Genomic DNA, 23,734 nt, shown 5'->3' with positions numbered 1-23,734 from the left:
CCGGGGACCTTGCATTTCTCTCCAAGCCCAAGGCAAGCCACCCCAGGGCCAAGGAGCTGAGTAACCAGGTCTGCACAAGTGACTCAGGTCACAAGGCTACTGGGCAGGGGAGGCTTTGGGAGGGACATTGAACCTCCACAGAGACTCCAACTGCCACCCCCTTTATGCCATCTCAGACCAAGCTCTCCCTGCGGCTTCCCCTTTCATCTCTGGGAGGCGGTGGGGGCTGGAGCAAGCAGGGCGGCAGGGGGCCTGGGATAGCCGACTTTCCCAGCCTGGCCTGTAGGCCCCGCCCAAAGCCGCAGGACAGGTGGCCCGGCCAGCGCCCCCTCTCCACCCTTGAGCCCAAGCGCTGGGACTGCGCGGTCCCCGCGCCCCTCCCTAGTGTGTGCGTGCCAGTCCACAGACGCCCAGCGGATCCACAAAGAGCCTTTTGTGTGCCCGCTGCGCCCCCAGCGCGGGTGCCTGACCGGGCAGGAGCAGGGTCGCCGCGTCCGAGCCTCCGGGGCTGCAGGGGGCGCCGAGGGGGCGGGCTGGCCCAGAAAACAAATCCTGCGGTGTCGCGTTTCCTGCAACGTGAGCCCGCTTAGGCGGGGCGCGGAGGGTCCGAGGCCACCGCGGGGACGCACGGACTGGAAGCTAGGGCACCGGGCAGCCCCCACCCGGTCACTGGCCTTTGGCCCGGCCGCCTCAGGTCCCTTTCCCCGCGCCGGGCCCAGCAGGGGACAGCCTCGACGGGGCGGGACGCTGCCCTGTCACCCGACCCCGCCTTGCCGCCCCTGAAACCCGAGGCTTGGGCGCGAGTGTTGGTGTCGCTTTCGCGGATGGCGATGGTTTCCAGATGCGGGAGGGGAAGGGCAGGGGCGCGACCCGGAACCGGGGGGCCAAATATGAGAGGCTCCACTGTCAGGCTCTCGTCCAGTCTCTGGCGATGCGTAGGAGGATGAAGGTTGCATGGCGCAGCACCTAGTTTAGGGACAGGCGCAGGGGGCGGAGCCACATCTGGCCTGTGGGGCAGGCGCGGCTCAGTGGCCAGGTGTGGCATCCCCGACTGCTGGAGTGTTTCGGCCTGGGATTGGCGGGCCCCAGGTGATGTCAGGCCGAGTGAGCCCATAGGCCTTCCACGCGCGGGCGGGCGCGGGCCGGGCTGTAACCCGAGAGGAAGGATCAGGTAACGCAGGTGTCGGGTCTGTGCCGCCCCCGCCGGCAGGTGCACAGCGGGGGCCATCGGCACAGTAGCAGGTAGGAGCAGCCCCGGGCCTGGAGGCTGGGGGCTCTGGGCAAGCGGGAGCCTAATCGGGCACCGGCTCTTGAGAGGGCTTCCTCTGGGCCCGGACCCCCGCGAGACAAGGCTCCGCGGAGCCTTGGGGACGCGCGGTTGGGCTGGCAGCCGGGAGCCGGGTGCACCCGAGGCCCTGGCTCTGGCTAAGCTGGGAGGTTCCCCTTCTCCGGCTCCCTCTGGCGTCTGGGCTGGGCCACCCCGCCCCTGGGCCCGCCCCTTCTGGCCTCAGTGGGGGCCTCGTGCCCCTTGGCCCACGCCCAGAACCCCTCCCTGTAGCCGAGTCTGCCCTTCCACCAAGGCTTCACGACCCTCGTCCCGGCTCTGAGAACAGGGGGACGGCTGTTTGACGCGGCCGGCTGCACCCCTCGACGGCTACTGGCCGCCAGCCCTGGGGAGGTGAAGAGTTGGGGAAGGGGTCGTGGGGGCACTGGGGGCAAGTTCCCGAAGCCCAGCGGCCGCTGTCTTCCCGCAGCCAAGCTCCTGCGACGGCCACAACGGGCTGCGGAGGCAGGACTCCGGCCGCAAGCCCCGCGCCTTCAGCAAGCAGCCCAGCACGGGGGACTACTACCGCCAGCTGGGCCGCTGCCCTGGGGAGCCGCTGGCCGCACGCCCGGGCATGGCGCACAGCGAGGAGGTGCGTGCCTGCCAGCCCGCACTAGCCGGCCGCCCGAGACCCGGCCCTGCGGCCAGCTGCTCACTCGCTGGTCCCTCCGCTCCCCCGCAGGCGGTGCCGCTCCCCAGGAACCACGTGCATAACGGCTGCGCCGCGGACCCCAAGGCGTCCAGGGAGCTGCCGCCGCCGCCCCCGCCGCCCCCGCCACCTCTGCCCGAGGCCCTGAGCTCGCCGCCGCCTGCTCCGCCTCTGCCCTTGGAGGGCGCTGGCCCTGGCTGCGGGCAGCGTCGCTCCTCGTCGTCCACTGGCAGTGAGTAGTGCGGGATGTGGGGCGGGGGGCGGCGCTAGCCCTGAAAGAGGAGGGCAATCTAGACAGCGCCCCCTCCCCAGCTGCGACTGCCCTGGTCCTTCCTCCTTCCCTACTTGTCCTTCCTGCCAGCCCCTGCCCCACTGAGTACTTGACCCTAAGGGAAGTCTCTGGGTGGCTCTGTTCCTGCCAGAGCGGGACTGTGCTGTGTAACCTGGGGCAAGTCACCTCCCCTCTCTGGGCCTGTCTCCCACAGCTAGGGAAGGCCCCCAGCTCTGGGCTGGTGCTCTGATGAGCTGGAGGGAAGCTCTAAGCAGTAGAATTAGCTTCAAGGAGGCAGGGCTGCTGGAGAACCTTCTTCCTGCCCCTGGTCTATCCTGAGACCCTCTTCCTCCCCCCAACTCTTTCTCTGGTCCCTCCAAGCAGCACAGACCTGAGCCCTTTTCAGACATGTCAGGGACTCTTCCTAGCCAGATCCTGACAGTGGCCTGGCCCCCTGGCCCTGGGGACAAAGCTAGTGACCCATCTTGATTTCCCCTCCCTCCTTCTGGTGACGTCCCTAGGCATCCTTTTTAAACTGGTGACCAGGATTCTTGTGCTTTTCTGTAAAATGGGGCAGCATCACCTCTGCCAGGCCTCCTGGAAGGCCCAGGAGGTGATATCTGGGTGCTGGTGCTCCCAGCCCAGCAGTGGTCCCTTCTTCAGCCAGCCACTCAATGCAAAGACCATGCTTAATGGCACCCCTGACTAGGTCCCCTGGGGTCCCTATGGTACCATGTCTACTAATAGCTGAGCTTTCAGAAAGCTCCCACCCTATCCCCAGCTCTGGGGTCAGCTTCTTCCCTCTGCAGCCTGCGCAGGGCTGAAGCTAGGAACAGAAGAGTAGACTCTGAGCTTCCCCAGACACCCGCTCCCAGCAGAGCCTGGGCTGGGTGACCTATCCCAACTCAGTGCCAAGATAGAGGCCCTTGCTAGGGGGGCAAGGGCCAGTGGTGTCCCTGCCCATCCCTCAGGGGCACCAGCCAAACTGGGAACTGGTCGGATCACCCTTGAGGGGCCCCAGAGCAGCCTGAGCCAGGGCCAGATGGGCAGGAAAGCACCTCCTCTCCTCTCCCCTTCCTGCCCTCCCTGGCTCTCTCTCACTGTCCCCTGGTATCCCAGTCTCATCCCGGCCCCCTCTCCCTCCTAACTTCACTGTCACTTCTCTCCTCTCGGTCCCTAGAAGTGAGAGTCCTGAGACACAGGAAGAGTGAGTAGCTGCTGCTCCTGGCTGAGGCTGAGGCTGAGGCGTGGGGTGGGGTGGGGGAGATGACAGGAGAAGCAAGGCAGAGGGGCTGGGACTCAGGAAAGGGCAGGGTGAGGGCTGGCAGGCGAGGAGACCTTGATGCCACGGGGGGGGGGGCCTTGCACCCCACTGCCCTCATATGCCCAACACACCCATACATGTGCCCAAGCATCCTGCACCTGGCTCCAGTTTTGCCTAAAATCAGTGAGCCAGCCACACCACTTTTCCCTCCCTGTCACTGCACTCTGGAGTCCCCAGCCTGGAAATCCAAGAGCTGTTGGCCCATTTTGTTTCTCCCTCCCAGAACTGGCCCTTTCCTCAGGGCTCAGAAGTCATCCCTCCCCAAATCGCTGTTCACCTCTGCCAGCCAAGTTGGAAAATGCAAAGTCTGTGCCGGGCATTTGCATATTATCCGCCTGTCCGTCTTCCTGGGTGCCCCCCCATAGCCTTAGTAAGGGCTCTGCTTTCCTGGGTCCCCCCCCAGGGCTGAGCCGCGCTTTGCCATAAATGTGCTCCCGGATTGCAACCTGTGTGTCAGCTCGTGCATCTGTCCGTCACTGTGTGGGGAGGGGCGGCCAGCTGGGCACTGGCACTCCAGGGTCCTGACTCTGTATGGCCGGCCGTAAAGGCCCCAATCAACTCAGTCCAAGGGTCACTGGGCTTTACTGATGCAGGGAGGGGGCCAAAGGGAGACTCCACCCCAGCAGGGCTGAGCCAGGGAACCCGGGACAAAGGTCGGGTGGCTGGCCCCAGGTAGTGTAATGTTTTGGAGCTGGACAGGCAGTGGCTGGGTGGAGACATATGCTGGAGTCCCCAGGGCCGGCCCAAGAGCCACCATGAACTCCCAGGGACCTCCAGGCAGAAGCCTTACACCCTGTGAGTTGGGCTGGGAAGACAGTGGGGCTGCGATAATCCGGGGGCCCTGAAAGCTGCCCACAGGACCGGGATCTGGAGAGCTGCTCTCTGCGCCCAAGGGAGGGCACCGGCCGGTCCTGGCTTGGGGGGAGGGCTGCAGAGGGGCGGGTTGGGGGTGGCGGGCATGTGTCCCTGCCACAGGCTAGCGCCTCCTCTCCTGCCTCCGCGCAGGCACCAAGTCTTTCAACATGATGTCCCCGACGGGCGACAACTCGGAGCTACTGGCCGAGATCAAGGCGGGCAAGAGCCTGAAGCCGACGCCGCAGAGCAAGGGGCTGACCACAGTGTTCTCAGGCAGCGGGCAGCCGGCCTGCCAGGTAGGCGGGCCCGACAGGAGCCCCCGCCCCGGCTCCCTGCGCCCGAGCCCGTCGGGCGCTCAGCCCCGCCGCTTCTCCCCGCAGCCGGACTCGCCGCTGCCGCCGGTGTCGCCTGAGCCATCACCGGCCCGGAGCCCCACCCCGCCGGCCGCGGGGCTCCAGCCGCTGCTCAACGGCAGCTTGGCGCCGGCGCCGCCGGCCACCCCAGCGCCGGGCGTGCAGCTGGACGTGGAGGCGCTCATCCCCACGCACGACGAGCAGGGCCGGCCCATCCCCGAGTGGAAGCGCCAGGTGATGGTGCGAAAACTGCAGCTGAAGATGCAGGAGGAGGAGGAGCAGAGGCGGAAGGTGGGTGGGGCGGGGCTTCCCAGCGGGCCCCGGGGTCTGCGTCTGCGCCTGCAGCCCATCCCGCGCCACCCCAGCTGCCCCAGCCCTTCCACTCCCGCGGCTCCCACGTCCTTTGGGGAAAGCAGGGTTTCATGACCCTGTCCTCCTGGGGCCAGCAGCCTGTCTTTTGAAGTGAGGTGGCAATGTTTATCAAACTCCAATGTGCCTTCAAATCACCCGGGATCTTGTTAAAATGCTTTTTCTGATTCAGGAGGTGTGGGTGGGGCCGAGCTTCTGCATTTTTAACACGCTCTTGGGTGAGGCCAGTGAGGATGCTGGTCTAGGGACCACACTGAGCAGCAAAAGGGCTTTGGTGCCCGTCAGACTGACCTGGGCTCTGTCCCTGCACTGCCCCTTTCTCGCTGCTCATACTCAGCCTCACACAGCCTCAGTTTCCTCAACTGTAAGATGAGTTGATCATCAGTACTAGCTGGCAGGACAGTTTCTGTTCATTCGTCCAACAAATGTTTCCGAGTGCTGTTTATTCGCCCCATACACTCTCATAGCCTCTGGGGATTCGTGGTGAATGTATCAGGGCCTGCTCCCAAGGTGGCTGCAGAGTGTGTGTGTGTGTCAGTCAGCAAGCAAATTAGGAGACAAAACAGGGCGATGTGAGTGAATGAGCAACTGGGGAGACAAATAATTGAGCTGTTATGACCTGGCTGGCTGTGGTGGGGAGTGCAGGGGACTGGGACAGCCCTAAACTGGCCACCTCATTTGGGCTGGGAACAGGGTTGGGGAAGAGGAAGTGATGTCTAAGGAGAGTCTTGGAGGATGACCAACAGGTGGCCAGGAAAAGAGCTGGGTGAAGAGCCAGCAGGCAGGATGGGGTGGTCTGGACACCAGAGTGGATGTGGCTCTGTGACTGTACATGGGGTGCTGAGCCGGAGAGGGCAGTGGGGGTCAGGTTACCAAGGCCTGGCCAGCTTCCTGGAAGAGAGTGGACTTTCTCCTGGAGCAGTGGGGAGCCTGGGGCGGGGGGGTTAAGCAGAGCAGCGGCTTCATGATGGTTGTGTGTGGGGAATGGGTTGTCCTGGGTCAAGGTGAATCCAGGAGGCCTGTGTGGAGGTGAGGGCTACCCCCAGGATGGAAAAGCTGGGCACTAGAGTGGTGGCCAGAGATGGAGAAAAGTGAGAAATAAATGAGAATGTAAGTGCGTGGCAAGCCCTGCTCTGTGCTTTGTATTACCAGCCCAGTAGGATGAGGGGAGGAGCTGAGAGTCCCAGGGGAAGCTGCCCCTTGAGCCTCCTTAAGAGCGGAGCGGCCTCTCAGCACAGAAAACATTGGCGACGGGACAGGGAAGGCTGGGGCCAAAGGGGAGCTTCGGAAGGGATCAGCAGTCTGGGGGCAGATGCCTCACAATTGCAGGCCTTGGCTGGGGTGGGGAGGGCCACTGTGCCTCTCAGCTTCAATGCCTTTTGCATGTTCCTTGGGTGGTGTAATGAGCGACCAGGCCAGGCGTGGAGACCCCGTCTGCCGGCCTGCCCTCCCTGCCTCGGCAGCAGCGCCCAGCGACCAGCTATGCCCCCCGCCAGCGACCAAAGTGGACACTGCACAGAGCTCGGAGCAGCGGCCTGGGCCGAAGCCAAGCCTCACCCCAGCGTAATCTCCCGCCGGCCAAGCGCGGCCTGTCCCTGCAAACACAGCCCCGCGGAGCCATTACACCACCAGGGACATGCAAAAGGTCCCCCGGCGCCACTGCGGGAGCTGGGCCAGAGGGAGACGCGCCTCCCTCCCCTCTCTTGTCTTCCCCGCCTTAGCTGACGGCCGCCAGCTCGTGCTGCTACCCCCGCGATGGCTGGAGGTACTCCCGCGAGCACAACGCCATCCTCGGGCCCTTCGGCGAGCTGATGACCGAGGCCGACATCCTCCGCATCGAGCAGCAAATCGAGAACCTGCAGGTGTTACACAAGGCGCAGAAGCTGGAGGCGCGCCTGGAGCAGCTGGAGCTGGAGCTGGAGCAGCTGTTGCCCATCTCCGCCGCCCTGTCGGCGCCGCGCTTCACTGTCGACCCGCGCCGCATGCACGGACGCGCCGCCAGCCTGCCCGCCTGGTGCAGCAAGATCTCCACTCTACTCAAGAGCATGGCCACGCTGCTGGCCGCGCTGGGCGGCCGGCCCGCGCACTTGGCCGAGCTGCTGGCCGCCGACACCGGCCAGCCGCTGGCGCCGCTGCCCGATGCGCCGTGTCGGCCCGGGCCACTGTGCCTGGGCCGCTCGCACTCGCTCAGCTGGTGCCGCGAGGCCGTGGCGCGCGAGATCCTCGAGTGCGGCGTGTCCGTACGACACCTCCGCGCCTCCTACGAGCTGCGCGCCCAGGGCAGAGCGCCCGCGCACGCCCCGGGCCGCAAGCTGTCGCAGCCCGCCGGCGCCCCAGGTCGCGAGCCCATCCTCGAGGAGGACTACGTGGCGGCTGGTACCGGCGAGCCCAGGGCCGCCGGGGAGCCCCCGGGCTCCCTGGGCGCGCCCGAGGCGCCGACCCGCCAGGCGGCGCTGCCGGAGCCCCAGCAGCTGGCGCGCAGGCCGCCGCTCTCCGCTGAGCTGCGCGGCGTGCAGGACTACCTCGACATGCGCAAGGAGCGCATCGTCTACCTCTTCCTGGAGCACTGGCGCAAGTGGACCTTCCGCGGCCCGGGGCGCCTCGCCCAGACGCGCCTGCGCAGACTGCTGCCCCGCGTGGTGGCCGCCGGCGCGGGCCCGGACCTCGTGGCCGCGGACGACCCCCAGCAGCCAGCGGACGACAGCACAGCCCGAGGCCCTGACGAGCGCCTGCGGCACCTGCTGAAGCAGCGGCAGGTGGTGGGCAAGCTCCTGGGCCACTGGCGGAGCCTGCTGCGACAGGTGCCGGCGCGGGGCCCGGGCCTGGCGCACGGCCTGTACTGGCCCGAGCACTTCCTGCCGCCCCTGGACGGCGGCGCGCCCCCCAGCTACGACAGCCTCACACTGGACCTCTTCATGCTCGGCTACTTCCAGCTGCTGGAGATGGGCCTGAGCCGGGAGGAGCGCAAGTTCCGCCACCTGCTTTGCTACGAGATGTTCGACAGGCTGGGCAGCCACCCGTGGGAGCTCATCCGCCTCTTCCACCGCGTCGTGCTCGAGGAGGTGGAGGCCGGCCGGCGCAGCTGGAGCGACGGCTTCGAGGACCTCAGGCGCCAGTTCTTCAGAGACAGCCCAGAGGCTGAGCCGGCCCGCGAAGAACAGGCCAGGAAGGAGGAAGAGGAGGAGAGGCAAGGCGAGGAGGAGAAAGGAGAGGAGGAGGAGAAAGATGAGAAGGAGCTGGCCAACGAAGTTCAGATAGAGGACCGGCCAGAGGACCACCCCGAGGCCCCGGCCCCTGCACCGCAGCCTCCGCCCGCGGCACCTCCCCCGACCTCGGACCCTGCAGTTTCCGAAGCCCCCGTCGCCGAAGACCCCTTGGAGCTAGTGTCCGAGATGGGTGAATTCAGCAACGAGGACATCTGCCGCTACATCGATCGCAGCTTCTCCTTCTGGAAGGAGAAGGAGGCAGAGCTGTTTGACATATGAGCGGTGAAATTCGGAATCTACCCTCAAGCGTCTTAACCTGGGCCTGGATGCCTGCCTGATGCCCTTTAGAGGCCAGAAGCGCACAGGAAGAACCCGGGATGGTAGCCTTGAAAAGCCCAGGATGCCCAGGACCAGGCTGCGTCAGCCTTTGGGGTCCCATCGGGGCAGGTTATGGGGCATTGGCCAGGAGAGGCAGGGCATGGCACAGACCAAACCAGCTGTCCCCACTCTGGCCTTGCTGGGCTCTGTGTGGAGCCAGGCAGCAGAAGACACCCCTTTAAGTGGGGGACAGTGGATCCACCTTGGAGCAGTATGGTGTGGTCTCACTCACTCTCTTCCTCTCTCTGTTTTTCTGCTGGAGTTCACAGCTACCTCCTTGGCTAAGGTCAAGGGAGCCATGTGTGCAGTGTTTTGTGTGTGATGTGTACAGACCCTTTCTCCCCTGTAACATTGAAGAAATAAATCTCTTTGCTGTAAGCTGCCTGCATTGGACACCCTCCCCCATGTCATTGCAACCCCACAATTGTAGAGCTGGTGACCACTTCATTGGCGAGAGGGCAAGCATGAGCCAGAAGGTCTTTCACATACAGGGGAGCCAGAGGCAGCCTGAGCCTACGGGGTGTGTGGAGACCCACGGCTGCCTCTGCCCAGAGGTTACAGACCTGGGGCCACCTGTCCACCTACCCTTGTGGGGAATCAGGCTCAGGGTCTCTGGTGCTGAACTACTTCATTCTCTGCTCCTGACATGCACTGAGCTCTGATCTCTCTGGTGCCTCCTCCAGGACACAGGGGCTGGGTTCTTGGGGGGCAGGAGTTCCCCTCTGAGGGGGCTATGACCAGACACTTTTATTGACTTGTCCCATAGAAGGGCATCAAAAGAGTCTCTTCCTGTGACCACATCTGCCTCCTGTTGTCCCTGATTCCTCCAGGTCCCCCGGGGTTAGGGGTGCGCCCCATCTGGCCCTGTACCTCCCAGACCCTGCTGAACCTGAAGCTTTGTGCTTGTGTTTCAGGAGGAGGAAGAGGAGGCCCGGCTAGCCAGCATGCCTGCCTGGAGGCGGGACCTCCTGCGGAAGAAGCTGGAAGAGGAGAGGTGAGCTGGGGGTCAGGCAGAGACTAGCCTGGCAGGGTGTCTTGACCATGTCCTTTAAATGGAGGCACCAACTAACACTGTCTCTTTTTCCTTCCAGGGAGCAGAAGCGGTAAGTGCAGAGCCTGCCACCCCTACCCCCACCCAGTCACAGAGGCGTATGCCTTCCTCCAGCCCTATCCTGAGCAAATCCTGTCTCTCAGCCCTTGTAGCACAACCTCTCTGCTCCCAATAATGCCACCACACCCCTGTCCCCCAATAACTTACTCCCTGTTTCCCAAAATATTGCTCTTATACTCTGATAAACTTGCTTGCAAATTACCCAGTCCCCATCCTCTATTAGCCTAGCCTTTCTGCTGCAGTTAACCCAACCCCAGTATCAATAACCTTGTCTGTTTAGTTTAAAACTTAGTTTCTGTCCCCATTAATCTAGCCCAGTGTTTTCCAATAGAAATATAATGCGAGCCACATATATAATTTAAAATTTTCTGGTACCCACATTGAAAAAATAGATACAGGTGAACTTAATTTTAGTAATATTGTATTTAACCCAATATATCAAAAAATATTATTTCAATATGAAATTTATAGGCTGGATGAAGTGGCTCATGCCTGTAATCCTAGCACTTTGGAAGGCTGAAGCAGGAGGATGGCTTGAGGCCAGGAGTTTGAGACCAGCCTGGGCAACATAATGAAACTCCATCTCTACAAAACATTAAAAAAACAAAGACAAAAAAGCCTAGTATGGGCCTGTAGTCCCAGCTACTCAAGAAGCTGAGGCAGGAGGATCACTTGAGCCCAGGAGTTTGAGGTTGCTGTGAGCTATGTTCGTGCCACTGCACTCTAACCTGGGAAACAGTGAAACCCTGTCTCAAAAAGAAAAAAATTATTGAGATGTTTTATACTCCTTTTTTAAAACTAAGTCTTCAAAATACTGTGTGTATTTTACACCCACAGTACATCCCAGTTTGTACAGCCACGTTTCGAATGCTTAACAGCCACATATGCTTGGCTGCTACCCTGTCAACAAAGCAGATCTACCCCTGTGTTCTAATTAACCTGTCCCTAATTCCCCAGCCCCTTGTCCCCCAATTATATGGTCCCTCTGCTCCCCAGCAGCCCAAGCCCAGTCTCCAATAATTCAGACTGACAGCTCCCCAGTTAACTTAAGTCCTAGCCCAAATAATCTTGGCCCTGCGCTCTGTAACACTCCTCCTCACACAGTGACCGGGCACCTCCGTTTCCAGGAACACCTCCAGCCCCCAATAACCCAACCTCAGCTTCCCACTTGCCCAGTTCCGGTGTGCCCCAATAACCCCAGTCTGTCCCCAATAAAGCCCCTCTGCCCTCAGCAGCCCAGCCCCTGCCTTCAACCCACTGCTCGCCACCAGTGATCCGGTAGGCTGTGGTCTTGGTGCCGGGTCCCCTTTCTGCCAGCCCCAGTATCTGCCTCCAGGCTTCATTGTGTTCTGCCCCCAACCCGTCTCCAGGAAAGAGGAGGAGCGGCAGAAGCAGGAGGAGTTGCAGCGGGAGAAAGAGCAGTCGGAGAAGCTGCGGACACTGGGCTACGATGAGAGCAAGCTGGCGCCCTGGCAGCGACAGGTCATCCTGAAGAAGGGGGACATCGCTAAGTACTAGACGTCACGGCCTCCTTTCCACAGCTTCGCGAGCTGGGGGGAGGGGGGCCGCCAGCCCCGCCCCCTGTCCTGGCCTGGGCACAAGGGCTGGGAGCCGCACTACTGTCCCCTCCCGCGCTGGAACCCCTCCCTGACCCCCCCGCCCCCTGGCCCCCGCATCTCCAGCCCTCGACGCTGGAGCGCGCCCGCCGCCGCAGTAAAAGTGCCCAAGCTGCTGACGCAAAGAAAAAAAAAAAGCTGCTTATTTGCATGCCGACTTAACACATATTTGCATGTTGGTTGAATGTCAAAAGTGTGCAGAGCTCTCCCCAGCCCCGTGGGTGGTACTTTGTTTTCCTGCGGGGTGCGCGCTCGGCTGCAGCCCCCTCCCCCGCTCCCCGGAACCCGCGTCGCCGGCGCATCCTGGGCGGAGGCAGGCCCCGAGCTCGGGGACGGGGTTTTCCTCCCTCTCTGACCCAGATCTGCGCTCAGCCCCAGCCCGGGCCGCATTTCTCATCCCCGCCGACGTTTTCCTCTCAGTCATTTGTTTACCAGAAAGGATGAACACCGCCCGACGGGACGGAGTTGCCGCTCCGGGGCCCCTAGTCTGCCCCCGCCTCCCTCCGGTTAGGTCTGCGCCCGGTCCCCAGCCGGGGCCCTGGCTCCGGACCCTTCCACTGCCCTGGTGGCGTGGAGGACGAGGGGCCGAACCGAACCTGCGTCTCCAAGCAATGCCCCGTCGCGCCCCGCCGCTCGCACCCCCATTAAAGCTCTCTCAGACGCCGGGCTCACGCTCACTTTCACTCGCCGTCGCGCGCCTCCAGGCACCCGGGCCATGGCAACGCGGAAGGGCAGGCTTGGGCGCCCAGGCCACGCCAGGCAACGCCGCGGGGGGACCCGGGGTGGCGAGGCCCCCAGGCCCCTCGAAAAGTCCGGGCCGCTGACCACCCTCAGCTCCGCAGAACAACAAGCACAGCTTTTCTTGATGGATTTAATATCCAGGGCTCAGCCAAGCTCAGGCCAAGCAGCAGCGGAGCAGCAACCTCTTCACCCGCCGCCCATGTTCATTCGCGCTGCTTCGTCGTAACCCGAGCTCTGGGGCGAGCGCGGTGCGGCCGCCGGCGCTGCTACGCAGGGCCGGGCCAGGGGCTTAATAAGTGACATAAAATGTCTACACGCTTAAGTAACCGTACTTAGGGCTTCTGCAAGGGCGACCGGAGCGCGGAGGTGGCGGAGGGGGGGTCACCCGCCTTATGGGCCGCGCTGCAAGCGGCTGCGCAAGTCCTCCGCGCAGCCGTCAAGTCCCATGCGCTCCAGGGCCGCGTAGACGGCGCCCAGGCCGGCGGGCTGCTGCTGGCGCCAGCGCTTGAGCATCTCGTACTGCTGGTCGCGGAAGCGGCAAACCTCCACCTCCACGGCCTCGATCTCCGCCTCGCGCAGCCCCAGCGTGCGCATGAACTCCTTCCAGCGCCGCGCGGGGACCGCGTCCATCACGTCGTAGAGCTGCGGCCCCGGCTGGAGCGCGGCAGCCGCCGAGCCTGCAGGGGGCGCTGGCGACGGTGCGGGCGCCGGAGGAGGGCCTGGGGGCAGGGCCAGAGAGAGCCAATGGGGAAGGCAGGCCGCGGCGGGAGGAGGCGGGGTCAGGGCGCTCAGGACCCCCTGGCAGGCAGGCAGGCTGCCGGGCTGGGCAGAGAGACTGGCCAGTTAGGGAGCAGAAAGCGGACAAGGGGGGAAAGCACAACTTCCCACCTCAGACCTAGGAGAATGGGGTCAAGGCCTCAGCCCACTGAGGTCACTTACCAAGAGCTCTGTTGGGCAGCTGGTCCCAGGACCATGTTACCAGTGGACGGGGCGCCTCCTGGGTCTGGGGGGAGCCAGGGGTCCAGCTGTTGCCTACCAACTGGACGGTGCAGACCTCGCCGTTGTCGGGGAGCACCAGAAGGGTGTGGGCACTGTCTGAGGGGGAGAGGTGGGTGGCCTGGAAGCCAAGAGAGGGTCAGGTCAACTCTGCTTGCATAGGAAGGCCCCTTTGCTGCAGTTTCTAAGAATGGACAGTCCCTGGCCCAGTTGGCAGATGCCCCCCCCAATGCCACCTCCCCCCACCATCCCTGCTCTCTCACCATGGCCCAGCAGAAGAGCTCTTGCCTCTGCCTGGAAAACCCTGCCCCTCCTGCCCTCCTCTTGTTCCCCCAATTCCATGGGGGCACCCATCCCATTTAACTGTTAGCTCCTGTGTACTCATCTGAAACCCAGCAGCCTGAGAGCCCCTTGAGGGCAGGCACTGTGCTGGTCTCAGCCACCGATAACTCAGCGTTGTCTATTATGTCTACCCCATGCTGGCCACTGTGCCAAACACTGGGGATCACAAGTTATAAAGCCCAACCTCCCAGCTCCAGAGGCAGCCCAGACACTGCTCACCCTCTTCCCAGCACATATTGAGATTCTTACCGGGGGGGTCAGAGCCTCTGTCCCAGCTTCATCTGCTGTCAAAGACAAAGAGGGTCTATCAGCAACCAGGCAAGCCTCCTGGATCTGGGTGCTGGTCCAGCTCCTCTTGGGTTCCTCTGTACCCCGTACTCCCTGCCTCAGTTTCCCCTTCCCTGTCAGGGTTTAGTGGGCTCTGAGCTACTCATCCTGACCCCAGGACCCCGAGAGAGAGAGAGTGTGTGTGTGTGTGCGTGCGTGTGTACTTACCAGGAACCATGGGCTTGTGAGATTGGCAATGGCGGTATGTGTAGGTCAGGGTGGCCCCCAGCAGAAGTGGGACCACCAGGCCAGCTAGGAGCACCTGGACCCAGAACACTGAAAGAGCAGTTGTGGGTGTCGGGTGGTTGCCACGACCCACCTCCCCTTGGGCCATCCCAGCTCTCCCACCTGCATTCCCAGCACACCACATACTCTGCTTCCAGCCACATACAGCAGCACAGGGCTCAGGACAGCTCCCGAGGGTGCTCCTGCAAGGGAGGGGAGATGGGCTGAAGGAGTACACGGGACAGGAGGGTGGGGCTGCCCAGGACTGCCTGCCATCTTCTCCATCCTGGAGGCCCTTCCCTCCCCACACCTCTCTCCTCACTCTACCCAGGAATGTTTCTGAAGTACTACTGAAATGTCAATGTGTCCCCAACAACAACCACCACCACTATGCACTGACCTTCTAAACTAGATTAAGAATCACTAGAATGTCAACTCCAAAAAGATAGGGATTTTTGCCTACTTTGTTCCTATTGTATCCACACTACCTAGGAACAGTGTCAGGAAGATGCCAGAGGCTCAAAAAAGGCTGGAACAGATAAACGAATAAAGTGCCTTACCCCATATCCTTGCCCTGAGAAGCCCTAATAGCATCCTCATGTTTAGAGGGGGAAACCACACAGCAGAGAGGTTACCTCTCTGAACTTGCCCAGTGCAATCCAATTACTAATGGCAATTCTGGCAGACAGTAAGGATATATGCCCCCTTACTTCTCTGGCACAATGTGAATCCAGATTTCTTTTTACTGTCCAAAGTTTGCCTAAAACAGGGCCCACCCACCACAGGGCCAAGTTTCCTCCTCCCTGTCCCCTCCTTCTATCTCTGAACCAGCAGGACCTGTCCCTGAGGCCCCCACCCTGCTCCTAGCCTCCCTTCCCTCTGCCCAGGACAGCCAGGAAGTTACGTGGGGCAGGGCACGCAGCCGTCACCATGCTCATAGAAGCCAGGCAGGCAGGTCCCACAGTCAGTGTCTCTGCTGGAACCTGCAGTCCAAGAGAGGGGTCAGCACGGAGCAGGGCAGGGAGAGGGGTTTGGGACTAGACAGCCCAGTATGGGGGTACTCACAGGACAGCAGTGTGTGGCGGTGCAGCGTCCCACAGTCTAGGCACGGGCGGCAGTGGAAGGGTGAACTGTTGCTACATTGACTGACCCTGCAGTCAACAAACCAGCCTGGCTCACAGCCACAGTGGGTGTCTGCCACTGCTGAGCAGTTCTCCAGGGCCACCTGGGAGGCTGGTGGGGTGAGGGAGATGGGGAGTGCAGAGGTTGTCAGGGCCAGAGAGTCAGGGGCAGGTCCCCAGAGAATGGAGACAGGGATAGGCCAGAGAGACAGGCAAGGAAACCCCCAAAGAGAGACTGAGAAGACCACCAGGAAGGAAGAGGGCCAGGGCGTCCTGCAGCAGGATCAGGGTGGAGTGTTCCGTGGAGAGTGGGCACAGGGTCCTCAGACCCAAAGTTTGGGCCCAAACCAGCAACTTCCTTCAGAAAGACCTTGGTCAGGGCTTGTCTTTAAGAGCCCCCCAACCACTGGGCAGTCCCTCACCCTGCTCATCACAGGCCTGGCAGCGGGTACAGTGAGTCTTATGGTGGTTGTCTCTGGCCAAGAAGGTACCCTGGGGGCACGGATGGCAGGTGGAGGTGCCACAGGGCTTTGTGCAGGGGGCCTGAAGGTAGTGCCCTGTGGAACCCAATAGGGGTCAGATGGTCAAAGGGGGCTGCTCAGCACCACCCAACCTGCTCCCCAACCTCTCCCTCCCTCCCTTCCTATCTCTGGCTCCCTGCTTCCCTCCCAGCCCAGCCCAGCCTGCCTGCCACCTCTCCCCAGCGCTGCCTACTCCACCTGCCCCCATGCCCCTCCCAGCCCTGCACCCACTTACCTGCTGGACAGCCCCTGCAACAGAATGCACCATTCCTCTTCTGGAAATCACTGGCACAGTCACACCTGGGGCCGGGAGTGCTGCCCTGGGCCTGGGCACCCAGCAGCACCAGGAAGAGCGCCTAGGGGAAGGTGCTGCTTGGTGGCTGCCCTTTGGGGACCTCTCTCTGCCTGGGCTCCTTCATTTCAGAGGCCGCAGCATTTGCCCACGAGTGGCGGGTGAGACTAACTTCCTTCCCCCTGTGCACAGACCAGGCTTTGGAACAGGGGAGGAGGCTCCTGCCAGCCTCCACCGGCAGCACCCCTCCCCCATCCATGCTTTCTGTGAAGTAGGGGACAGAGCCTTCCCGCCTAGGCCCCCAGACCCCTTTGGCCCCTGGGAGGGGTTTCCTCTCAGCGGAAGGGCCCCACCCAGGCGGAGCCTCTAACTAGGTCGGAAGGGGCAGCCCCCTCAGCCCCCAGCGGGGCCAGGCAAAGAGATTCGCCGGGGCCCTTTCCTTGCCTATGCCCTCAGAGCTGGCAGAGGGCAAGGCTGGAAGCTACCCCCGCCTCGCGCGTCCCCACTCACCGCAGCTGCTGCGCAGCCCCCAGGCTGCGGCTCCATGGCCTTGTGGGGCACTGGGCCCTGGGACAGGGGTGGGGGGTGTCCGCGCCCCAGGGCCTTCCCAGCTCCACGCGCTCTGCCCAGCCCAAGCCACAAGGCCGGCCCCGCCCCGTCGAGGAAAGCCCGCCTGGGAGACAGGGCGGAGCTCGATGGACGCCGCCTCAGCCAACAGAGTCCCCCAGCCTGCATGCCTGCCCTGCGCACCTTAGCTCACCTGGTGCTGGTGGCCAGGCCCCAGTGGCGGCGGGAAGTGCCAGGTGGGAACTGCCCCACTGCCTGCTGCGACCAAGCCAGGCGCACAGGAGAGCTGCATCCTGGTCCTCAGCCCTGAGTCTAGCCCCACCCCTGAGAACCAGGTGGAGCCAGGGCAAGTGACTTCCCCTCTCTGGGCCTCAGCACCCACAGCCATGGTGGTGGTGGGGGAAGGGGGCGTTGTTGGACTTAAAGTACCTGAAGGGACCAAGATGGGAGACCCACCTTCCCCAGAGTAGGACTGAGTCCTGAGTCTGAGGGAGCACCCCATGAGAGGATCTAGTGGCAGAGCTCACGGCTGAGGCAGGGAAAGAGTCCTGGGGTGTGGTATGGTGACACCCCTGCCCCCCCACTTCACGGCTGCCTCCTAAGTGTGTTCCACTGGTGCCCCAGTGCAGATGGAGTGGCACAGGGGCACAGGAAGGCACCCAACCTGAGCTCTACCCGAGCCCAAGTACACCTGAGCCAGGAAGGGGGTAGCCTCCAAAAGCAAAGGACTCTTTCTAGTGGAGTATGTCCAAGTCTTTATAAAAGAATCGAAAGCTCAATAAATATGCAACTTACACAGAGCCCAGCCCAAGCCTGGGGTGGCCAGTGGGACCTATGGAGGGTGGGGAGAGGGCAGGAGCAGGGCCCACTAGAGGCCAGACGAGGGTGCAGGTGGGAAGGGCAGCCTGGGAGCCCAGCCCAGAGGAGCTGGTGACTTCAGGGAGAGGACACAAGGGACTGCTTGGGCAGGTGTGGGGGGGCTACTGTAGCCTGGGCTGGGGGCTCTAGTGGGTCCTCCTCCACTCCATCCAGTCTGGAAAAGTGCGAATCGGCCCCGGGTGGTGCAGAGGTCCTGCCCAGGCTCCGGCTCGTGCACACAGGAGGCAGCAGCTGAAGCAGGTGCTGGCACCCCGCAGGAGGCATGCTGTCTGCTGTCCCTTGGTCAGTGGCACTCTTGGGGGCCTCCCTCTGCTCAGACCTCTCTGTAGGTTGGGGAGAAACAGTCCTTCCTTGGCTGATGGACTCACAGGGTGGCTCTGGCACCCTCTCCTCCCTACTGTGACCCTCAGGCCCCTTCACTGCTGCCCGCCATAGATGCCAGCACTCAGGCACTGGGGCAGGGTTTGGCTCCCCCTGCAATCACCACCCCCAAACACCCACCCTCCCAATCATGACTGTGCCCCCAATGCCAAAACACTCAGCCACCTGCCCTCTATCCCTGGCCAGGCCACTCACGAGGCAGTGAGCGTGGAGTTAAGCAGCAGGGTGGTCCTGATCCGGTAGAGCTGGGCCAGTGTCAGCTTCCTGTGCTGGGCAGAGACCCCTGTGGGGGGCTCTGGCTGGACCCCGGGAGAGCTCCCTGTGGGCAGCTCTCTGCACCTCCTGGCAGGGCCTGCAGGCTCCTCAGCCAAGCAGCTGGCCCTGTTCTCAGGCTCTAATGGCTTGGGGCCGCTGCCAGGGCTAGATGCCCCCCTGCAATCCCAGCTGGGCCCAGCCTCCCGAGAGCAGCCCTGAGTCCTAGCACCTGGAGCTATAGCGGCCAGGCAGAGCTCTGACAGGCTGCGGCTGGGGGCTGGGGGTGCTACATGGGTTCCAGCCCCTGACAGCAGCTGGAGGAGGCTGGCCTCAGATTTGGACTTGAGCAGGTGGGGCAGGCAGGGCAGCAACTGGACAGGGGTGCGGCGGCGGAGGCGGGGTGATGGCGGTGGGGAAGTGGCTCGTGGTAACTCAGGGAGCTGGGGCAATGGCTCCGGCACAGGGGCTGGGGCTGCAAAGTCTTGCAGGGAGGTCGGGGAGAGGGTGCCATAGGCAGAGTCCATGGAGCAGGAGCAGCCATCCACCAGGCCCAGAGGCAGCAGCTCGCCGGTGGGCGTGACGGATGAGGCAGTGGTGCTGAGAGAGGTCTCATCTGACTGGGAGCTGAAGGGGCCGCCATCAAACTCAGGAGAGGACACCACCTCCTCAGGCCCCACCACTACCATGGCCAGGGTCTCCGTGGAGCCGTCCGAGGCACTGCGGGGCCGGGAAGACAGTCAGCCCGGCTAAAGGAAACCAGATGGCCTGGGGCAGCCCATGCTGGGGAATACACAGAGGTCTGCAGCCTCTGCCCCCAGGAGCTGGAGGCTCAGAGATGGTACCATGGGGCACATGTGCCAGACCTTCTGACACCTGTGGCCACAACAGGCATCATTAATGGATCACGGCACTCTTCCCTGATGAGACTGCATGTACTCTAACAATCCTCAGTTTAGCACTCCAGACAGCTACCACTAACAGATCAGAACTGGCAAGCAATTCAAAAGCTCTTTGCCCTGCCCACCTGGACTCTGGTGGAAGATAGAGCCCCCCCCCCCCACACACACACCTGGGTTTACAAGATGAGACCATTCAGAGGAAGGGGAGGTGGCTAGGCCTTGGAGTCAGGAGTCCTGGGCTGGAATGCTTGCCCTGCTGTGACCGCTGGGTGGTCTTAAGCAAACATACCAGTGCTGGGAGTCAGGGCTGTTGCTGCTTCTGCGCAGGATGGTGGGGGAGCTGGCAGCCGAAGTGCTAGAAGTGCTACTCTCCTCGCCTTCCTCCTCCTCCTCCTCTTCCTCCTCCTGTTCCTCCTCCTCCTCTACCAGGCTCTGCAGGTGCTGCTGGCTGCTTGGGTGTTCCTGTGCACGCAGCTGTTGGAGCTGGTTCTGCATTAGGGGTTGGGGGTGCATGGGGGCAGAATATGCTGTGATCAGTGGCCCCCACAGCCCACCCTGCTCTCACCCTCCACGCTCCTCTGCTCTCACCTGAGCATTGTAAATGGCATCCACCCAGCCACGGCACAAGGCCTGGCCGCTGGCCTGGAATGTGTAGGCCCCCACAGCACTGTGAAACTCATTCAGGTAGATGAGGAGGAAGGAGCCTGGTTAGGGAAGGCCCAAGTCAGTGTCAGCCACGACGACAGTCCCTGTCCATCACAGCCCCCATCCAGAGCAGGGGCCAGGGCTCCTCACCAGGGTCCCGTAGCTCCCGGCACACAATCTTGTCTACCAGCAGTGGTGGCCTGATGACCTTGGTCCTCTCGGCCTTCTTCACTGCCTTGGTCACCAAGAGCAGGTCCGTGAAGAGGAAGCAGTACACGTCCATCTGGGGTGGAGCAGGAGAGCCATCAGGCCCCACAGCCCCTCAGGAGCACTCACTGCCCCCGTCCCCTAGTGAACCTTCAAGTAAAATTAAAATGAAGGGGAAGATCGTTCTTTCTCATTGAGATATATATTTATGATTTATTTCAGTAAAAGTTTATATTAAAAAGAAAAGGGAGATGGTTTTAAAACCATAGCTTGCAGGCTCTTGGCTACCCAGTGCCTGCAGGGTTAACAGCACAGCAGCCAGGCATGAGGGCTCCTGGCCCACTTATGGAATGTGCCCCTCCCTCCCACCCGGAACCCCTCAGTGGGCAAGACGGCCCCTCCCTGGGCTATGACTCTGCTGCTGTTGGTTGTAAAGAGTCAACTGCAGGCAGATAATCATCCCTCCCTATGGCCACAAAGTCACTGGCTCTTGAGTCACCACCCAGCTGGCTGAGAACCACTGACTGGGGGCCAGGAGGCAAGGAGTGGGAGAGGCCTCAGCCCTGGGGCCGGGGGCAGCCCAGGAGCCACCTTGCTGTCCTTCCCCTCCTTCATCCTCAGGCTCCCCTCCAGCAGCAGCTGTCGAGTCTCCTCCAGGGGGGCGCCAGAGATGGGCACTGTCAGGTCCAGGTGCAGAAATTCCTTCAGGAGCTGGGGGTGGAGGGTAGCGGGTGGAGGTACAGGGGAGGTCAGGGCCTGACTCCCCATCTCGGCTGGGAGTCCTTGAGCAAGGCTCCCTGTCTGCCCTTCCCCACAGGCACACGCGCCCACCTTGTCCACCTCGTCGTTGCTGCCCTCCACCACCTCGTAGGCGTCGATGCGACTCGCCACGGCGGCCAGGCGCTGCCGCTCCTGTCGCTGCCGCATGCATGCGTTCACGTGGTGGATGAAGCGCTCCACCGAGCCGATCTAGGGGCAGGCGATGGGGCTTCAGACCCGGGGTCATGGAGGGACAGAGGGCTGTGGAGGGCCACGCCCACCATGCCGGTTACCATGGTAACGACGGCCTCCTTGGCGCGCGGTTCATCCGTCTTCCTCAGCACCGACTTGAGCAGCAGCGGGTACTTGGTGAGCCGCTGATGGGGCTTGGCCAGCATGTCGCTCAGCTTCAGCCGCTGGCACTGCGGCTGCTTCTCGGCCCACTGCGGACAGGAGGCGGGGGCGGGGCTCGGGACATGCCACGCCCACCGCGGCCCACGCCCGTGCCCGGATGGTGCCGGTGGTCCTGCGCCCCTGCCCACCCCCCGGCCGCCCTCACCGTGACGTAGGCCCGGAAGAGGTCGTTGTCGCGCAGCAGCCCGCGCATGTACTCCATGCAGCCCTCCTCCTCCATGCAGTATCGGACGTAGGGCTTGAACAGCGAGCCGAACTGGCCCGGGGCAGAACCACCAGAGCACTGGTCACCGCGCGCCTGGCGGGCCGGCCCGCGCCAGGCGCTTCCCGAGCGCCTCCTTACTAAGCTCGGGCGACCACCCCGGGGGTGGCCAGCTCACTATCCCTGTTTCCAGATGAGGAAACTGAGCCTCAGCAAAAGTGACCACCCGCCGCCAGGTGGCATGGGCAGATGACCAGGTTCAGACTCGGACAACCGGCTCGCAACTCCTCGCCTTTGGCCGCTAGGGGACATGTAGGGTCACCGGTCAGGGGCAGGTTGGGGAGGATGGGCAGATGGGATCGGGCCACTGAGCCTTCTGGCGCCCCAGCCCTGCTTCGGTGTCCCTGCCTGCGCCCGGCCCCGCCCGTACCATCTTGAAGCCTTTGAGGAAGTCCCCGGGCTGCAGGAGCGCCCGCGTTCGCCTCGCCTTCTCCAGCACCGGCGCCATCACGCTGCCCCACAACCCGCGGTGCAGCCGCGCGATCTCGGGGATGTTGCTGAACAGGCGCTCGGCCTCCACCTGCTCGAGCGGGAGGTGAGCTCGGCCCGCCCCGCCCCCCGACGCATAGCCCCGCCCCGCGCAAGGCCCCGCCCCCAAGCCCCCGCCTCCGCCGCGCTGGGCCCAGGCGCACCTCGCACAGCAGCCCCGACTCCTGCAGGTTCAGAAGGCAGCACAGGAACAGCTGTGGGGGCAGGGAAACGCTGCAGCTGGGGGGAGTCCCGGCCCAGAAGCCCCACCCAGACTCGGGCTCCCCTCAGCCCCTTCCTTCTCTTGGGAGGCCCTGAAGCTGCCAGGGATAAAGAGGGTGTACCCTCTGGCCTTCACACCTGAGAGCTCCAGACCCCCAGGAGAAGCCCAGCCCCTAGAGCCCACCTGGGGTTCACCCTGCCCTGGCCCCACCTGGACGGAAGCTTGGGGGAGACTGGCCTTGCAGCCACACCTGGAGTTCTCTCCTCTACCTCTGCCCTGGCTCAGCCTCTGCGGTTCCTCTCGGACGGGGCTTCCTCCCTCGGGGAGGCCTTCCTTGAACCTCCAAGCCCAGGACAGAGGCCCCCGACCCCAGTGCCTGCCCACTCTACACTGCCTGCCCACTCTGCCCCGTCTAGGGTGTGGGCTGCTGGGCACCTGGCACACGACAGGTGTTCAGAAATAGCCGTTGAGTGAATGAGTGAAAGAATGAGGCCTCACCTGTGCTAAACAAGCTGAACCTGGCAAAGCCTGACGCCCCCTCCCAGGTGCCTGTGGGAACCACCTCCTCCCCAGGGTGCAGCCCTTGTCTGACTTTCTGGCCCCCTTCATTGTCAGGCACCTGCTCCTTATGCAAAGGCCCAGACTCAGCCGAGGGGCCGCCCAGAGAGGCCACTCACATTGGTGATCACCCGCAGTTTCCTGATGTACGAGGCCTCCGTGTGCAGCAGCTCCCACACCGCCTCCTGCTGGTGGCACTGCCGCCGGGTCAGCTTCTAGAGGGAGGACAGGGATGGTCAACCAGGAGCCCTCGGCATCTCCGGATGGCCAGGGGATGGTGAGCAACCCAGCCTGCAACTTCCTTGTTTTCCCAATGGGGACACACAGGTCCTAAGAGGGGCAGGGTCACCCTCACCATCACATGAATTATCACAGTCAAGACACCCAAGTTCTGAGCCCTCCTCTGCCACTAAAATAGCCAAGCAGCTCATCATTTCCATCTAGACTCAGTTTCCCCAAAGTGGGCCAAAGAAAACAGTAGCCTCTTGGGGATGTCCCACTGAGTCCTCTCAAGGCCTGTCCCCCTTTTGCAACAAGGGAGGGGAAGGGCTGTGGGCAGCACTCACCTCATGCCCACTGATGAGCTCCCGCCAGCTGTCCTCCAGCCTCAGGCAGGCGCTGTCCTCGTCCTCATCCTCATCGTCGTCCTCCTCCTCCTCCCAGGAGTCGTGGTCAAAGCGCAGCCTCCGGGGCAGCCTGGGCAGCCCGAAGAGGCCGTAGGCGTGCAGCTTGCTCTCCAGCTGCTCCATCTTGTCTACCTCCTGGAAGGAGACTCGTGGTCAGGGTTAGGGGGTCGGGCCAGCCAGCTGCCCTGCCCTGAGGTGGGGTCCAAGGGCCATGTACCCGGCCGAAGGTGCTGGTGCTGGGGCCCGAGCTGAAGAAGCCACTGAAGCGACTGGCCGCCCGGTTCTTCCAGCTGTCACCACCCCCACTGCTGGCGCCGCCACTGCTGCTGTTGGGCAGAGAGCAGCTGGAGGGTGTCGGGGGCTCCTGCCCTGGGATGCTGGTCTCCCCCAGGAACTCCGACATGTTCTTGCGTCGGCGGCCGGGGGCCTGGCCAAGGAGGGGTGGTCAAGGCCAGGCCCTCCGATCCCAGCCCACAGCCCCATCCCAACATGTTTTTCTAGAACCTCAGGCCAGCCTGGGATGTTAGAGGGTCTCTGCATCCCTGCCCTGGGCTGCCACCTCCCCCGAGA

General features: G+C 62.9%; 3 protein-coding genes across 18 annotated transcripts in view; 1 reads left to right on the top strand and 2 right to left on the bottom strand.

Moving 5' to 3' along the window:
• ESPN (espin) overlaps window positions 1-12,123 on the top strand; it is a 30,946-nt gene extending 18,823 nt beyond the window's left edge. For 3 of the 7 annotated variants that reach the window (XM_045546268.1, XM_045546266.1, XM_045546269.1), the window contains exons 8-15: window positions 1,755-1,916; window positions 2,007-2,205; window positions 3,425-3,451; window positions 4,574-4,719; window positions 4,804-5,067; window positions 9,644-9,723; window positions 9,821-9,832; window positions 11,211-12,123. In XM_045546268.1, coding sequence (XP_045402224.1) covers window positions 1,755-1,916; window positions 2,007-2,205; window positions 3,425-3,451; window positions 4,574-4,719; window positions 4,804-5,067; window positions 9,644-9,723; window positions 9,821-9,832; window positions 11,211-11,358 — 1,038 coding nt within the window. In that variant the 3' untranslated portion in view covers window positions 11,359-12,123. Of the gene's footprint in view, window positions 1-1,754; window positions 2,206-3,424; window positions 3,452-3,791; window positions 4,014-4,573; window positions 4,720-4,803; window positions 5,068-9,643; window positions 9,724-9,820; window positions 9,833-11,210 lie in introns of those variants that run through there. The other 4 variants (XM_045546267.1, XM_045546265.1, XM_045546271.1 and 1 more) reach the window with 4 other exon arrangements.
• A 190-nt stretch (window positions 12,124-12,313) lies between these two features.
• On the bottom strand, window positions 12,314-17,217 carry TNFRSF25 (TNF receptor superfamily member 25). Of its 5 annotated transcripts, none has more exons than XM_045546278.1 (10): window positions 16,532-17,217; window positions 15,965-16,085; window positions 15,631-15,765; window positions 15,153-15,320; window positions 14,992-15,070; window positions 14,235-14,290; window positions 14,031-14,138; window positions 13,785-13,819; window positions 13,137-13,314; window positions 12,314-12,916 (listed from the first exon to the last, which is right to left on the bottom strand). In XM_045546278.1, exons 1-10 carry the CDS (start codon window positions 16,754-16,756, stop codon window positions 12,588-12,590), a joined length of 1,434 nt encoding a protein of 477 aa, XP_045402234.1. In that variant the 5' UTR covers window positions 16,757-17,217; the 3' UTR covers window positions 12,314-12,587. The 5 variants fall into 5 exon arrangements, with proteins under 5 accessions (XP_045402234.1, XP_045402232.1, XP_045402233.1 ...); XM_045546276.1 differs by having other exon boundaries at window positions 16,782-17,217; XM_045546277.1 differs by having other exon boundaries at window positions 13,785-13,816; window positions 16,782-17,217.
• Window positions 17,218-17,323: 106 nt separating this feature from the next.
• PLEKHG5 (pleckstrin homology and RhoGEF domain containing G5) overlaps window positions 17,324-23,734 on the bottom strand; it is a 45,667-nt gene continuing 39,256 nt past the window's right edge. For 4 of the 6 annotated variants that reach the window (XM_045546259.1, XM_045546262.1, XM_045546261.1 and 1 more), the window contains 14 exons: window positions 23,382-23,591; window positions 23,105-23,299; window positions 22,658-22,753; window positions 21,922-21,972; window positions 21,660-21,809; window positions 21,173-21,283; window positions 20,907-21,056; window positions 20,686-20,823; window positions 20,446-20,565; window positions 19,798-19,930; window positions 19,591-19,706; window positions 19,292-19,491; window positions 18,044-18,820; window positions 17,324-17,790 (listed from right to left, as the gene is read on the bottom strand). In XM_045546259.1, coding sequence (XP_045402215.1) covers window positions 17,781-17,790; window positions 18,044-18,820; window positions 19,292-19,491; window positions 19,591-19,706; window positions 19,798-19,930; window positions 20,446-20,565; window positions 20,686-20,823; window positions 20,907-21,056; window positions 21,173-21,283; window positions 21,660-21,809; window positions 21,922-21,972; window positions 22,658-22,753; window positions 23,105-23,299; window positions 23,382-23,591 — 2,457 coding nt within the window. In that variant the 3' untranslated portion in view covers window positions 17,324-17,780. Of the gene's footprint in view, window positions 17,791-18,039; window positions 18,821-19,291; window positions 19,492-19,590; window positions 19,707-19,797; window positions 19,931-20,445; window positions 20,566-20,685; window positions 20,824-20,906; window positions 21,057-21,172; window positions 21,284-21,659; window positions 21,810-21,921; window positions 21,973-22,657; window positions 22,754-23,104; window positions 23,300-23,381; window positions 23,592-23,734 lie in introns of those variants that run through there. The other 2 variants (XM_045546260.1, XM_045546264.1) reach the window with 1 other exon arrangement.

This window comes from Lemur catta, chromosome 3, assembly GCF_020740605.2.
Source record: "Lemur catta isolate mLemCat1 chromosome 3, mLemCat1.pri, whole genome shotgun sequence".
NCBI classification, from domain to species: Eukaryota; Metazoa; Chordata; class Mammalia; order Primates; family Lemuridae; genus Lemur; species Lemur catta.
The sequence above is the reverse complement of the archived record's forward strand: the minus strand, read 5'-3'. Positions and strand labels throughout refer to the sequence as shown.

Excerpts from the sequence above, each read along its gene's own strand:
- TNFRSF25 (XM_045546274.1), bottom strand. The coding sequence starts at position 17,090 with ATGGGGTGCTCCCTCAGACTCAGGACTCAGTCCTACTCTGGGGAAGGT. Across the intron at positions 15,766-15,964 it reads TTGCAGGGGCTGTCCAGCAG|GGCACTACCTTCAGGCCCCC; the intron begins GTAAGTGGGTGC and ends TGGGTTCCACAG. Across the intron at positions 15,071-15,152 it reads CCGCCACACACTGCTGTCCT|GTTCCAGCAGAGACACTGAC; the intron begins GTGAGTACCCCC and ends CTTGGACTGCAG.